Source organism: Pezoporus wallicus, unplaced genomic scaffold, assembly GCF_028554395.1.
Source record: "Pezoporus wallicus isolate ANWC-B61680 ecotype Strahan unplaced genomic scaffold, APGP_CSIRO_Pwel_v1 contig_8388, whole genome shotgun sequence".
Lineage (NCBI taxonomy): Eukaryota > Metazoa > Chordata > Aves > Psittaciformes > Psittacidae > Pezoporus > Pezoporus wallicus.
Window position 1 is genome coordinate 484407 of NW_026641203.1, and position 16718 is coordinate 501124.

A 16718-nucleotide genomic window follows, 5' to 3' on the forward strand; every position below is an offset into this window, starting at 1 on the left:
ATGCTGTAGAAAAAATAAATGCTATTAAATTATATGATAATGTTAAGATCATTTGCCAAGCAGCAGCAAGGTGATACCACTTCGACAAGATAAGTCATTGTGTACAAGCTGGGCTTTTTTCCTAGGTGTTCTCCTAATTCCAAACTCTCCTTTTCTTTTAAGGTGTGAAGAAGACATCAATGAGTGTGAAAGAGAAGAATGTGAAAATGGTGGCTCCTGCGTCAACATATTTGGTTCATTTCTGTGTAACTGCACCCCTGGCTATGTGGGGCAATACTGTGGTCTTCGCCCTGTGGTGGTGCCCAATATACAAGCTGGGCATTCATACGTTGGCAAGGAGGAGCTGATAGGAATAGCCGGGGTCCTGTTTGTCATATTCGTGTTGATCATCCTCTTTATCATTTTTCGCAAGAAAGTTTTCAGGAAGAACTATTCCCGCAACAACATCACCCTGGTACAGGACCCGGCTACAGCCACCCTGCTCAACAAGAGCAACGGTGTCCAGTTCAAGAACATCAGGAACAGTGGAGACGGACGAAATATCTACCAAGAGGTTGGGCCTCCGCAGGTCCCAGTGAGGCCAATGGCCTATACCCCGTGCTTCCAGAGCGACTCACGGAATAACCTGGACAAGATAGTGGATGGTCTTGGTGTGGAGCACCAGGAGATGACGACATTTCATCCCGAGTCCCCTCGAATCCTGACAGCCAGGCGCGGGGTGGTGGTGTGCAGCGTAGCTCCAAACTTGCCCGCTGTGTCCCCCTGTCGCTCCGACTGTGACTCCATCAGGAAGAGCACGTGGGATACCGGGATGGAAAGTAAGTACTGCTGTGTGCTGGTCTTAGTCTTCCTTGCCATAAGTAAGGGTTGCCTTCAGGGTGCAGCAGGTACAGCGGCACAGGTACTCTTAATGCTCCAATTTAATACATTTGCAATTGTTACATTTCTCCAAGAAATTATCTGGTTTAATTTTGAAAGGCTGTAATTAACTAAGTATACAAGAATCTCTACTTCTATGCATTAAGGATGACTAAATGCATTTATTCCCCTTGTTAAGAAAGCACATATGAGTAGGTGCTCTGAGTGTTAATTCTTAAAGTATTGTAATAATCTTTCTATTGGAAAAACAGTAATTTGGGGCAGAATTCTCAGGTATAAACTCTGCTATGTTTGGGCAGTTTATGTCCTGAGGGAGTTAAAACATTTAAACCACCTGCAAGATGCAGTCCTGTTTTGCAACAAAGGACAAATGAACTAATATTCTCTACTTCCAGTGACTATGAAATGAATCAGAAAATCAGGTAGTACTTATAGGATCATTTCAGTCCTGTCTGCATTCAGTATCAGAGTGTTCACAAAATTTCTGATCCCCACACTTACCCTATGTGTCCTCTGATGGTTTCTCACCTGGTTTCTTCACACAGTGCCCCCTCCATTCCACAACAAATTGCTGGAGATGCAGCAAACTTCACGTATTCTGTCATAGCAGGAAATATCAGTTTGCTGGAACAGAGTTACAGCCCTACATCATCTATCCCTGCAAGTTAGAATATGTCATATGGACTGGGAGATGTTTTAGCATATTGTGGGGGTTAAGATATTTTATCTTTTAGTAGTTTTTTTAATGCATCTTCAACCTCATTGCAACTCATCTTGAACCAAAACTGTCAAATACAGCCACATCATCCAGAAACTTTCAGTCCTGTAGTTTTAAGCCGTAGGAATGTAAAGAGAGAGGAATCTGGCACTGCCCCATGCCAGTGCCCTGACCTGCACATTTTTATCTATGGCAGCACACTGGCTTAGGTCTGCTAGTGAAAAACAGGACTTATTTTTCATGTATTTGGGCTGTATGTCAAAGTTGTGTTGTGCTTGACCTTTTTAACTATTAAATATAGTTTTGCTGATTAAATGCATCAGCATGCCATCCCCCATACGTGCTCTGTTCTGTATTCTCCTATTTCTGCCACGGACGCTGCTGGTGTCTGTATGATTTTCTGCACAGCATGAGGCCATGCCATGAAGATGGACCTCAGCTATCAAGGAGTGGGAAGCAGTGCAGCATCATTACTGCAGCACTCACTCCACCTACTACATGCCCTGCTTCTCAGCAGGAGCAAATCAGCCCTTACTGTATGGGGGTGCCCCATGCTGGGTAGAAATATCTATAGCGAGCAGATGGAGAGCTGCCCTTATGTGTTTGCAGCACCTGAGCTTGTTCATTTATAATTAGCATCAGGTATCTATCTCAGTGATTACTAAGGAGGATAACTTTTTGTGTTCCTTATTATCACTCATATAATGTGTAGCTGAATGTGTTTATTCATGCGTGTTTAATTATGTGAGAATTTATACCATGCGCTGCAGTTACGTGTCTGAACTGTAGAGCTGTCAGGACTGAATGCCCCTGATGAAAAGCAATTGAAGCATAATCTATTATATGTCAGTGGTGGAGCCATTAAAATCTGATCTAAGGGCCACTGATATAAGATGCACAGTAACTTTACTGAGCATTGAATGAGCCTTCAGTGAGGCTCTCAACTTAGGAAATAAACAGTAGAGGTAAATGTAACTGTAGTATCTTGTATAAGATGTTTCTACCACATTTTTTGTTACCGTTTTCTTTGCTCCGTGTCATCTAAAAAGGCAATATTGAGTACAGATGTTTCTTCCTTGATTACTGTGGTGTCAGCCACTTGAAAGACTCTTTGGACTTCAAACACCTCAGAAGTCTAGGTATCTTCATCACCTTGTTTGATGAATAGGTCATTTTCTCTGTCTGAAAAAAATCATTTTATTCAGACAAAATACAGAAGGCTACTTGTTAGCAAGTTTTAAATGACTCCGTGGTGTAAATAGACAAATGTGCATACCTAGAGAGTACCATTTTGCTTTGTTTTTGCTGTCAATGAAGGTAAAGGGGTTGATGACGCTGAAGAAGTGACCTGTTTTTCAGGAAGTAATAAAGGCAGCAACTCTGAAGTACAGTCCCTCAGCTCCTTCCAGTCTGATTCCGGTGATGATAATGGTAAGAAATGGGTTTATGTTTATTATGCTGAGGAAAAAGCCATTCAACTCTCTAATATTATTAAAAACATTTAGGTGACACCTTTTAATGATGCTAGAAGTTAGAAGTTAGTCCTGGGTCTTTACTTTGTGTCCAAGTTCTGAGTTATAGGAATGTAATTAAAATCTTGATGCTTGGAATTGTATCAGTCTTTACAGTGGATTAGAGGTATGATGCAGCAGAGTCACATTGCCAAGATGTAAGTTGACTAATAGGCTGCAAGTGAAACTGTAGAATTTCTGTCATTTTGCCTCTTGGAAGAGGATGTCTTTCATGTTTCATCAGTCAAATTGAAGGGAATGTCTGTGCCATTTGCCAGGTTTCATTCATGATCCCCACAAATCTCTGCTGGTGCTCAGCAGCAACTGAACAGATGAGCCAGTTCCTGGTGGCTTGGCCTCTCCCTGGCAATCACAGCTCATCAAATAATAGAGCACCATTAAATCCTTGCTCAGTGCATGTTCGTTTCCTGCTCTTCATGTCCTACATCATTATCTCAGTGGGTGACATGGGCAGAGCCATGCACAGCCTGAAAGAGGCCTGCAAAGTCAGAGCAAACCTTTGTTCCTGCAGCCCATGTATGTTGAGCACTGGGTCTGAGAAAAGGCAAGATGTTTCTGCCAGGAAGGGATGATGGATGTCAGGGAGGCCTCATTCAGATACACAGAAAAAGATTAGCACAAAGAAATTGTATTTAGTTTCCTCAGTTGCCAGTTAATGAACTGTCTGGAGACTCAGTTCCTCAGTCATGCCATGCAGCTCTTCCCTAGGTACTCCTAAATGTTGGAAAAAGCACTTGAAGCAAAGTGTACTTGCAGTTCCTTTTGGTTCAGCTGTGGCTGACACATCATGAGTATTTTTGTCAAGCTTCTCAGTGCTTTTCTGCCCCTACACTCAAAACAAAGCCTTTAGTGATTTTTAGAATAGTTTTTTACAATTATAATTTTAATAATATATATTTATATTATAATAATGTATACTTAGATACATTACCTTTAGAATAATTATCCAGGTGGTCATTTATTGTACATGGTTACTTTTTCTGTCTCCCAAATTCTAACTAGGCTTTACAAGCATCTGATCCTGCCCCCATTTAAATTGCTGGCACAGTGCCCACTAAAGGTAGATTGGACCTTCTGTGCCTGCTCATTTTCTGTGAAAGCTGCATTTAAAACACAGCCTTTAGAGATAACAGTTCTAGTTCAGGCTCTAAACAAATCTCTGTCTTCAGGGAGAATAAGGGAAGTAACTTAAATTATCTGAGTCGTTTGAGGTTAATGCAGGTCTGCATCCTCTGGTTTTCTTGCTGCAGCGGGGAAGGTTTGCAGTGAAAGAGCCTAAAATTAGGACAAGGAGTAAACTTGAACAGGGGAAGTTCAGGTTAGATATAAGGAAAAAGTTCTTTACTGTGAGGGTGCTGAGGCACTGGAATGGGTTGCCCAAGGAAGCTGTGAATGCTCCATCCCTGGCAGTGTTCAAGGCCAGGCTGGACAGAGCCTTGGGCGACATCTTATTTCTACTGCATTTAAATGACTCTGCTCCCCTAGGCTTGCTGAGAGTATCTAACCACATTTTTTGTGACCAAAAAGCAAAATTTTTACTAGTCGCAAATACCAAAAGAAAAAAAAGAAAAAAAAAAGTTGTCCACTTTCAGCAGTAGTATTTTGAGAAGTCACTTCACAGGCAAGTTACAGGTTTCTGTGGTAACCTGTTTTGAAGGGGAGATGTGACAAAGGTATATTTTTAAGTTACTGTTTCACTTCGGGCCAGTGGATGGTTGTGCTGGGAAGTCCGGGGAAATCCTGTCAATGACAGCAGTTTTTACCCATGAGCAATGCTGTATTTGGTTATTGCCTTGCACTGAGCTGGGGGAGAGCTTGCCTGGGGTAAAGTTTCCCTCCCTTCCATGAACTCACAACAGAGCCAGTCCTTAGTTGCAGTAAAGACGCTGCTGGCCCTGATTTTTGACCTCCTGTTTTTCACTTTCAGTTCTCCTCTTAGAGTTTACAGCTGCCCTCCATCTCTTTTCCCAGCCATAGAGTAGCTAAGTACATGGAGTGACTTATTTTTCCATAATGTTTATTATGCATTGGCCAATACAGTCCTCCCTTGTACAATTACCAATGCTGTCGATGACATAAACATGCTCAACATGGATATAGAACATGGCTTCTTTGGTTTATCAAGGCTGGTTTTGCCAAGCCTTCACAAGGACTGAGGAAATTGGATGAGATCCTTGATCCCATGCCCCAGGTTTAACAAAGATGTCAAAATATCTAACATATGTTTGAAAGGCACTATTACTGCTGTTTCTTGTGACCTCTAAGTCTATTGGCTGTGCAAAGCAAAAAAGTATGTGTGGACCAACATTTCTGATCCCTTTCTTAACCTGCTCCAAAGCAATTGGTTTTCTCATAATTAAAGACAAAGGAAAAGGCATGGATCCAGTACCCGCTGAACCAGAGCTTTCCCTCTGGGAAAGGACATGGGTGTTATGTGATGCAAATTGCAGATAATCTAGAGGACCACACATTCTAGGCCTGTTGGACTCCACGTTAAACAATTGCACAGTCTATATTAATTATTTTAAGGGAAAAGTATGTTTTAATAAAACACCTGCATTTGTGAAAATGATCTGTCAAACAGAGTAAAATTTGAACCAAACCTGCATGGATGTGTCCTCCTAATTATAACAGTACTGCTTAATGTCCCAGAGGTATTACATGGCACAGCGCAAGCAGTAAATAAGTAAAACATGCCTTGTAGGAAATAGGCTGAGCTTAGTGCCGTTTCAGATGGTGTGATGGCCTAAAAGATAATGATCCTTGGAGCGCATGGTACAGTCTCTGGAGACCTTTAAACCAGAACGAATTAGAAATTAGTGTCAGGTAGACAAGATACTGCTTTGGTTAATTGAATCAGCTGGCCAGTCCACTTGAATTTATGAGGTGATACACATCATCCCATGTGCCTTTCTGGAAATGCTGGTATGGAATTTATCACCACTGTGAAAACATAAGGGATTATCTGAAATGAAATGTCCTGCAAGGCACCACATAAATCATGCACTGGTCAGCAGCCTTTTTTTTTTTTTCCCAATGTCAGTTCTGTTTGAGAGAATTTATTGTGGTAACATATGATGTGTGTTTTAAATACTAACCTGAAGCTGTCCTTCCCCTCCCTTTGTTTTCTGCTTTCCCTCCCCTGAAAGCTTCCATAGTGACTGTCATACAGCTTGTCAACAATGTAGTTGACACTATAGAAAATGAAGGTATTTAAACTTTTTTCTTTCTTGTTATGCAACAATGCTTCCTGTTTTCATTGTGAAACATTCCAGTAGAACCTCACTAATCTACACTGACCAGCAAACCTGTGGCAAGGATTGGGTTTTGCAGATCAGCATGTTCACCACCAAACACCAAAACACCAGAGGGTTGTACCACAAACTATCTGTGGGTAATCTGAGGTGGTAGAAAAGGTGTCAAGGCCTTCATCCTCTTATGTTCAAGTCAACATTCCTGCTTGCTTATTCCCATTGCTTTCAGAGAAAAGAATTATGTTGATGATGGAGTCAAATCATTGAGATTATCCTGGCTGCAGAGAGTGGGAAACAGAAGATACAGGAAGGTTGTAAAGTATCCCAGGCTGTAGTAGAGCTGGGTTAGGCATTCCAAAAGGCCAACATGGAAAAGTGGTGGTAACGAGTGGCTGGTTTCTCGCACATAGCTCTGTCAAATAGAAGAGGCGTAGACACATCTCCCTGAGTGCCATGTAGCAAGGCAGCCTGCTGCCGCTACCTTACCCTGGGGTTGACGTGCCCATTAAATAGAGCATGGCCGTCCAGAGACCCAACACTCAGCTCTGCCAGTGACCTATTTTCCTCTTCCATAAAGCACTGAGGAAATGCGATGTATTGTAGGTAAACATTACTTTTATTTATTTATAAATGGGAAAATGCCAACTCAACATCAACTCCAGTTATTCACAAGTCCAAAATTGTATTTGTCTTCAGGTTTTAAGACAGGTTTTGCAGACTTCATCTAATCCAGTCTGCATAATGCTTAAATATGATCAAGTAGATTATTCTGTGAAATGACTGATTTTTTTCTTGAGCCAATATCACAGTAATTTTGAAAAGCACTTTTACTCCTGCCAGGTGATGGCTCCTGAGTATTTGTCTATAGTGTATTTACTGATTTCCAGAAGAGTAAGAGCGCCATTCTTTTCTTTAACTACTACAATGCAATACTAGCCAAGGTTAATTCAAAAATAATGTCCCACTCAAAGCTAAGGAAATAACCTTGAAAAGGAACTACAGACACAGTAAATGGCCTTGCCTTCCTAAAGGAAAGCTTAAACAAACACACTGGCTCCCCACCATGCTTTACAAGGCAGAAAAAGCCAGTCTGGCAGCAGTTTCAAGAGGCTCTCACTGAAAATGCTTTGCCCACTTCCCAGTTCCCTATATGCGACTTAGGAATCTTCAGTGGAGCTGGTGAAAGCAGGAGATCCCAGTGTATGATGGGCAGAACGAGGCTTGGTCCCAAGGTAGCTGCCAGGGGTTGTGTGAGTCAGTAAGTTAGCGAGGTTCTCCTGGATCCCGAATCCACACAGCTCGGAGGGACCTGACGCATCTCGGGTGCAGTGTCATTACTGGCCAAAAGACAGCAAAATCCGCTTTACAAAGAAAGAACTGAAGGAGAAGAGTGGTTAGGGCCGGTTCAGACACTGCTGCTAAACCAGCTGTAGCCCCAACCCTCCTCACCCCAGCCTAACTCAGAGCAGGTAGAAAGGTGCTGTCTGTCTAATGAGCTAATGAAGAAATCATCATCACCACATGTGCCACGTGGTGATAAGCAAGGGCAAGAGTGGTGTTAGTAGATGGGGGCCTGGAGAACAGTCTTCTCTGCCCTCATCTATGGCTGAGCCCCAGAGGTTACGTGCTGTAATGCCATAAAGGCCTATTTATCTGGCCTATTTATTTATCTCCAGAGACCTTGCCCACTGATTTCTTGCATGAAGCCCAGTAACATGTGGCTGAACAAGAGCATCTCATCTAGAAAATGCTGCAGCTTATCCCCCGCTCTTGTCTCACATAAAACCTCTTTCCTTGCTCTCTCCCCCACCCCTGCACCCTCTCCATACTGGAATGCCTCCCTCCCCACCAGCTAGCATGGCAGTGCAGGTGGGAGGTGGGTATGGGGTTGTGGGGCATTGCAGCTGACAGCCCCATTAAATGGCTTTGTATTCTATTCTATTCAGGTTCTTATACCGTGCCCATCACCATGGTATCTGAGCCCAGGTGGGCCCAGATTTGTTTGAACCGGCCCTGAGAATGGTAGATTCTTATTTTTCTGTTTCAAAGTGAACAAGTGAGAGAGAAATGTACTTTGCAATTATAAACCGTAGAGATGGTGGATAGCCCTTTATGTATTAAGAATTCCAGCTCTAATGTAATTCCGTATCTGTTCAGTGAGGGTGAATAATTAAGATATGGTAGAAAAGGAATATAATAGACATGACATAATGATTTCTTTATATATGTCTGCATTTGGCTGGGCAAGTTTATCTTGTACGCTAAAATAAAGGACAATTAAAGATCCTATTAAAATGACACTAAGGCAGCTGTACTTTAGAAATATGCATGCAGAGTTTTGTATTTTCACGTGTTATACAGTGCTGGTAACAAGCTCCAAGTTACCAGTTTTTACTTTTCACTTTGTATCTGACAGTGTCTGTTATGGATCAAGGACAGAACTACAACAGAGGTGATTTTTCTGAGACACTTTCTGCCTGTTGGACTGGGCTGGCTGGGCAAGGCATTGACTTGATCTGGTTTTTTTCTTTAACTGTGTTATGTGTCGTCTTTTGTTTGAATTCTGCTGGGTTCAAATGCTGCATGAAAATGGCTAGCCACTTTTTTTTGTTTCAGGGTCCAATTTTCAGTCAATCACATTATTTGCTTGCACACTTTCTTTCTTGAAATGAAGTCATTGGAGGTGGAAAGGGAGAAGACTAGGTGTGATACCTTAAGCATGTTGACTTCACTTAAGGTTTTTTTCAATTAACTGTGAAAAGCATGAAGTCTGAGATTTTTTGTCATTTTGATTTCTTGGACTCACAGTTTCTAATACAACCCAGTAGCATCCTAAAGAGCACAATGCCTGAGAGTGGCCGTGCTTTGTTTCTTTGCTTGTTTGCATTTGTATCATAATGCAACTTCTCCTGCCCTACCCTTCCAGTTAGAGCATGGCTGACCTGTGGCGATGGCCTGTGGCGCATGCTGTGATTTGAACGTGCTGTGAGGACTGAGGCGAGTGCATGCGGGAAACTTCATTGTCATTAATGGTGCCATCCTAATGGAGGGCTGTGGTTCTCTTTCCTGCTGCAGCGTATCATTGGGATACCTCTGACTGGATGCCAAGTGCTCGCTTGTCCGACATTGAGGAAGTGCCCAATTTTGAGACGGCAGATGGAGGCTCGGCTCATCATGGCAGTACCAGAGAACTGGAAACAGATTACTACCTTGGTGGCTATGACATTGACAGTGACTATCCTCCACCCCACGAAGAGGAGTTTTTAAGCCAGGACCAGTTACCACCTCCTCTTCCAGGGGATTATCCAGACCAATATGAAACCCTGCCGCCCTCACAGCCGGTTTCAATGGCAAGTACACTGAGCCCTGACTGCAGGAGACGGCCGCACTTCCACCCTAGCCAATACCTCCCTCCTCATCAGTTCCCCAATGAGGCGGACACCACAGGGTCTCAAACCGGGAACGAATTTAGTACTTTTGCTGTTGGCCCAAACCAGAACACAGAAAACGTTAGTGCAGGTAAGATGCCCTTATCCTTGCACAACTCTCTAGATGCGTCCTCCTCTGATGTCTCGGCCAGCTGCGGCTTTGATGACTCTGAAGTAGCCATGAGTGACTATGAAAGCGTGGAGGAACTCAACCTAGAAAATGTTCACATTCCATTTGTGGAGACCCAGCATCAGACACAAGTGTAAAGGAAGCTCCCTTCTTCCTCCTCTTCTTTGTTTGTTTGGGGTCTTTGTTGGGGTTTTTCTTTTTGCTATTTGGTCCAATTAATAGTATAAATATTGAGAAGAAATTTTCCTGAAGGTGTATCTATATATATTGGGCAAGGCAGAAATACAGTATAACCCATTATTAACTTGTTCAGAATTGATACTGTATGTGCAGACACAGAAGAGACCAATTGTGCTAAATACTATACATCACAAAATTGTTACAGACAATCTGGAGAATATGTACCTTCTATTTATTACCAAGAGTAAAACTCCACTTTTGAGGCAGGGGGAAACAATAATTGCTAAATAATTTTTCTCTCCCCCTAAAGTTTGATTATTTGTATCTTTATTTTGTATTGTATTATTAAAAGTGTTACAGTGTTATGATCTCCCCACAGTATTAAGGAACTGGTATGGATCATTCCAAGATACCCTGGTTCATGACATTTTATGTCAACGAAAGAGTGAAAGCGATTGATGGCTGAGGCTGCTGTGAACAACACGTCAGATGGCTGAAAAAGCATCACTTACAAATTAACCTATCAATGACAAGTGACCACTCATTTGTCCATAAATATCTATCTATAGTTTTCTTTGTTACATAATAGCATTTCATTCTACTTTGTATGCATATAGAGGAACATATATACAACGTATATTTACTCCAAATTGGCCTGTTTTGGTTGCCGTTTTTTAAAACCTGATGTCAGGTACATGTGCATAACTTCACCCATGAGGACTTCTAGAAATGTCAGATTTTGGCTCAGCGGTGGCCCAGTTTTGCCCCAGCTGTGTTTGCACAGCCTCCCTTGACTTCAGTATGCAAAGTGAATACGTATCTGGAAACACCAGGAAACCCAGCTACCTACAGAGTGCTGCTGACTTCCTTGAAATTCCTTGCTTGGGCAATCACCTATTTAACAGCAGTCATCATGCTACAATTATTGCAGTGAAATTAGTTGCAATTAAGTTGCATATAATGCTGCTGTAACCTCAAATCGTCAGCATAATGTTATTTGGCAAATGTTCATCCTTAGTCTGCCGGATGAGTTCTCAGTTGCTGTAAACTGACTGACTGTTGGTGGAACTGCACAGATGGGCTGCAGCCAAAGATCTGGCCCTAGATTTTCTGCTGGATGTGTGATTTCATAGGATTTGAAGACTTCCAAAAGTTGTTTGCAGACTTCAGAATATTGTGGTGGGATGATGAAAACCACGGCATCTCTGTGCTTTTATGCAATCTGATTGGAGTAAATGGCCTTTCACACTAATTTGGCCTGATCAGCCAAGTGCAATATGGAAATATGGGGGTTTAACTCAATGTATTAAAGCAGAATATACATACCTGTTGTTTGGTGCTATGAAAATGTTTTTACCACTGCATTTTACAGCATCTATGTATCTTGTATAGTGAAATGTGGGTCTGCAGTCTGCATTGCTGCTGGGGTTTCATCCGTTCCCTCCATGGCATAATTCAGTTGTTCTGAAAAGCTATTGAATGCATAAATTGTTGTTATAGATTAATAGATTCATTCCTCTGCTGCTTTCCAGGCCCTGTCTCTTGGTCAGACATCTTAACTGGATTGTTTCAGCAGTTCTATACCAGGGCATGTGTTTGACTGACTTGAGTTTCACCCAAAATTAATATGTGGGCCGTTCCTTAACATACAGCAAGTGTTTATTCACAAATCCCCCCAACACAAATTATTAATAGAATGTATCTTAAATAACTGCAGCTTGTAACACTTTTAATAAAACGGGATTTCTGAAGTTCTCGGAGTAGGTAACGTATGTTGCTGATTCCCTCCAATAGCTCATGTAGCTGTGAAAGATCACTGCAGATATTTTCTTTGGGATCATACAGCAATTCTTCACTAAAAAACAGCTCATTGTACAGGTACATGAATAAATTGAGTGAACTTTTAGAAAGAATGTACTGCACATACAAGTATTATCAAGTACTTGTCTGCAAATAGTTCCTGTCCATTGAATTTATGAATGTCACTCGGTCTTCTCAAAGTAAACATGCTTCTGTAACAGTGATATATTCTGAATGTGCTCATGGTACGTTTTGACTCCTTTTCCCTGATACTATCCCTGTGTTTTCAAGAAGGAAAAAATATGGGAATTTACATTGTGATTGCAAGGAACTGAGGGATTTGCCAATAAGCCATGAAATGGTTTGGCAAGCCTAGAGGCACAGATAGAGGATGCCTTGCATTGTTTACGAAGTCTATGTTGCAGGGAAGCAGATGCAATTAGATTGATATCTCTTCAAGAGTAGGAACACCTGAGTTTGAAAAGCAAAGCTGCAAATTTAGCTGCACTTTTAAAGCCGGTATGACTTTCTGAAAATGTCTCAGAGCTCTCTTAGCATCGGGCTGCAGTTTACATGAGGTTCGCTCCTACTCACTTTTGGTGTGAGATGTTTTTATCCACTGTGCAATTAGTTCTGGTCCAGCCCCCAGCTAGTTCGGATGCGTACCTGTCATCTGTTTTCTGTAGTGAAAGTTCTTGAGTAAGCCTGAGACATCTATATCAAAACTTTACTGGGACATATCAAAAGTGTCATGAGGAAGAACACCATGGGAACCAAGCAATTGCCATACAAAAGAAAAATCAATGTTTCTTACCAAGCTTGTTGCCTCGATAATATCTTGTTGGTAGTGAGTTTTACTAGTAAAATATGCATAAATACGATGTATAGTACTTTTTCTGTTTTGATGTTGTTGCCATTTCATTTCACAGAACACCTACTTATTAAAGTGCTGGTGGGAGGGTGCCAAGGATCATTCCGCCTTCTCTGACCCCCTCATGATTTCTATACCTCAGTATCTCCTCCCCTCCAAATCAAATGGGCCTAATCCATATTCAAGCAGACGCCCCTCTGTGACTACTGGCACTTCTGTGACCTTTCTGGTTTTGTTCTGGCTATTTTTGATAATGATAAGACCCAAATGCAGATCTCAAGGTGAAATACATCTTAAGGAGTAAAGCTGTCATATTAAAATCTTTCTTGTTAATCCAGACCCTTTTCTTTTCTTTTTAATTACTGCTCAACATGGACAGGTCATAATCATCTAACCTGGAAGATAACAACACATTCTTAACCTACTGTAAGAATTATTGTTCAGTTTAATCCATCACATATATATTTCTTTTTCTGACTATGATGATTTTTATATCGGTGCTGCTATCATTGCCTGGTCCCTGGTTCTGTTAGAGCTTCCCCTCATATCCGCTTATCCCGTGTCTGTATTTCAGTTCATATTCCTGTAGATGGCTCCACTACACAGTATTTCCTTTCGGAATCGTCTGTAGGAGAGGTTTCATTGATTTAATAAAGTACTTTTGAGTTATCAGTGGATTATAACTCTTAGGATCAAGACAGTCTTTGTTTTTCGTAAAGAAACAACAAAAGAAATAAGCAACCTGTTAAAATGCAAATACATGTTTGTATCAGAAATCACTAACTTCAACAGGGGTGTATGAGTCTGAGGGTGCTTCTTCTCTGTGTTGTGATCAGGTTGAGAATGTCATGCACATTTGACAGCCTTTTGGATAACTTGGGCAATGGAAAGAGCCTTGAAGTGACTGACAATACAATTTATGCTGCCAATAGCACATTAAGTGGCCTTGTGCAAAAGGAAAAATTAGGCTTATATTATTAAATATGGTAATTTTTGACTTTGTATTATAAACATCCTAAAAAGAGGTTAAAAAAAACACAAACCAGAACACAAAACCCTAGATACTGGATGTGATTGCTGTCCTAAGCCAGTATCGTATAGCAGGGCAAAGGGCCAAAGATGACACCAGGGAGCTGCAGAATCACTTCCCTACCATGGGGGCAAATGGACAACCCCACTAGAAGACCATCACAAAGTTGCCTTCCTCTAGGACCCCCCTATAGGGCACAGAATATGAAGGGAACCAGGAGGATGTTGGAACGCAGAGATTCATTGCAGTACTGCCATTCCAGGCAGTCAAGCTATTTTCCTAAAGCTCAGTGACATCTTTGATCCTCAGTTGTCCCGCGGGTTTCTTTAACCTACAGCTTCAGTAAAAGTCTGGAAGGAGTCAAATGCTTCTCAGCACCACTGTTTTCCTGAAGTCAGAAAGCTGTGTGCTCCATCTCTCAAGTGGGCTTTCTCCCTCTATATGTCCCACAGACACATTAAATTTTGGTCCTCAGAATTGTTTTCTCCCTGTGTCTAAATGCTGCAGTCTAGACTGAAGTAGCACTAGCCTTGATGTTTTTAGCCTTGACTGCTACCCTCTCCAGTCAGACACTCAGAATAGATGCAGCACAGTGAAAAAATGTATGCCACTGAGATGCTGATAAACGGGGAGGCAGCAGCCTGTTGCCCCTGTGAGCCAGGCAGGGAGGAAGCATGAGAACATGACATAAAAATTGTTGCTGATGGTTCAATATAAATTCAGTTGTAAAGAGAAACGTGGGCTGGACAGGACAAATGTTTAAGCTTTACTCCTCATCGAACTCCTGCTTGAAAAAGCTAAATGGATGCTATCGTGTATTCTTACAGCCGATAATTGTGGTCATGGGAGAGTGAGTTGAAGTTGCCCTGGGCCAGTTCTGCCAAGCTTCATTTGAAAAGGAAGCATCCTTAATAATGGAGATGATAAACAGCTATTTAAAACCCATTTGAAGTACCTATGTGCTTTGTTGGGTTTTTTTTTTGGAGATGTTCGTCAATTAATAATGGACATTTCATAGTTTCCAACAAGAGAGCTACAACTTCAGGTTCATTTTCTGATGGTTTACCACCATTTATCATGCAGTAACACTGTGGTTTTTGCCTGTTTGCATCTCTGTTCCTCTCAATACACCAAACTGTGATGTGAGCCTTAGAAATTTAGACTGTTGCCCGTTATCCATGGCTTTTAGCCTGTGTTTCATAAACTTGACATTTGACATCTCCATTATCAGAGGGGCCATTCAGTTAGTAAATTAGCTGCATCATCCAAGGGATGGGTGGATGGGGAGGAAATGAAATTAACTTCATTTCTTTATGTAATAATGAAAAGCAATAATTGCAAATATGTCGTGTTACACAAAAGGCCATATGTAATCTTTACCAATGTTAAGAGTGCACTTGAACTGTATTATGGAAAGAGATTGGAGCCCTTGGAACTGTAGCATTCTTCTGTCATAGGAATACCTGAATCGCTATTCCTTAACAATGCAAGGAGCCCATACTGCCGCTTTTCAGGAGGTGACAAAGATGTTTAGGAGTGAAAGCAGTTCTCTTTAAAGCACTGTATCGGAAAGATTGTCTTGTAAATTTTACCTGTTGCAAGCAGGCTGGTTTGTAAAAGATGTATGTTTTGGTGTTTAAAAAGAAGTTTATAAAATAATGTATATAATGGTTTCAAATTACCAGGCTTTTGTAGATATTTGATGCCAATCAGGTCGCTTTAATTTCTTTTTGTTTGTTTGATATAATTCTAAAGAGTCATCAAAGTTGGTTTAAACTTTTAAGGTAACAGCAAAAAAAATAAAAAGATAAAACAAAAAAGTTTTAGATTTTAAAACTTTTTAATCATTTCAGACTGTACTGTAACTTTCCTTTGGGTTCAGCTCTTTCTGTTTAACTTTTTTCTGTTTTTAAGAAGATGGTTTTTATTGACTTTTTTTAAATGAATGTGTTTTGCACAAAAAAAAGAGATATGATTTTTATGCCATTTCAAGTAGGTATTAAGAGATGTCATTTCTCCAATGACAACAAATTCAACCATATGCAAAAGGGAGGGTTCATCACTTTGAGTGGGTATATTCCTTCATTCAGAAACTAATTGTTCCTTCATAATTGCTGTTGGCAGTATTGTCTTGTGTTCTTTTGCTATAAAAACAAAACAACAAAAAAAAAAGTGTACAGGTTTGTAACTGCCAAAATTTGCTAAAGTTGATGGTTAAAACAAGTTTTCCAAGTAAACAAAAAGAAAAGCCCAGCTGTGTTGACTATTTCTTGACTTTTCTCCTAATTCCAAAGGAGCAAATAAGATGAGACACGTCAGTTCTGCAAGGAGTGTAGCGTGACGTTGGCTCCCTATGTACAGGGCTGCAGAAAATGTTACTTTTTGGGACTCTTCAAATTAATTTCATTACTACATGACAATTTCTCCGTAGGGGCCTCTACTCGCACTGCAGAGCTCTCTTACCAAGAGGAGCTTACCTGGTGTATGTATGCTAAGGAAGTTGCCTAATTAAATCGACATACTCAAATGATTCAGAAGGCGTCATCACATTGTGTAGCCATAGACAGCTCCATTGATGGGGACAGCCCAGCTGCCTAGTGGGGTACAAGGGGTGGGTGCATAAAGCAGCAGCCTGCTCTACAGTGCAGCAGGGAAAATATGCCTCCTACCATGGGCATCTCTATCCTTCAGCATTGTTGCACTGAGACCAGCTGGGACAAATTCAAGTGTAAGCACTGCCCCAAGGAAGGGCTGTCATTGGGCTAGGCATAATACTTAGCCTGCTCAGGGGGTTGCGTTCAGGGATACCCCATTTACTTTTCCTTCCTCACATCCGTTCAGCTCCACAGTGCAAGCTGCCCCAGCTGGGCCGGACTGAAGCGTGCCTAGCTGCATG

At 41.4% G+C, this 16718-nt stretch overlaps 1 protein-coding gene across 9 annotated transcripts in view; it reads left to right on the forward strand.

Annotated features, from left to right (window-relative positions):
- The window catches only part of FAT3 (FAT atypical cadherin 3), a 407707-nt gene extending 394582 nt beyond the window's left edge, over positions 1 to 13125 (forward strand). For 4 of the 9 annotated variants that reach the window (XM_057422587.1, XM_057422585.1, XM_057422590.1 and 1 more), the window contains 5 exons: positions 163 to 818; positions 2915 to 3028; positions 6279 to 6338; positions 8800 to 8835; positions 9459 to 13125. In XM_057422587.1, coding sequence (XP_057278570.1) covers positions 163 to 818; positions 2915 to 3028; positions 6279 to 6338; positions 8800 to 8835; positions 9459 to 10078 — 1486 coding nt within the window. In that variant the 3' untranslated portion in view covers positions 10079 to 13125. Of the gene's footprint in view, positions 1 to 162; positions 819 to 2914; positions 3029 to 6278; positions 6339 to 8329; positions 8406 to 8799; positions 8836 to 9458 lie in introns of all 9 variants that reach the window. The other 5 variants (XM_057422591.1, XM_057422593.1, XM_057422594.1 and 2 more) reach the window with 4 other exon arrangements.
- The last annotated feature ends 3593 nt before the right edge of the window (positions 13126 to 16718 follow it).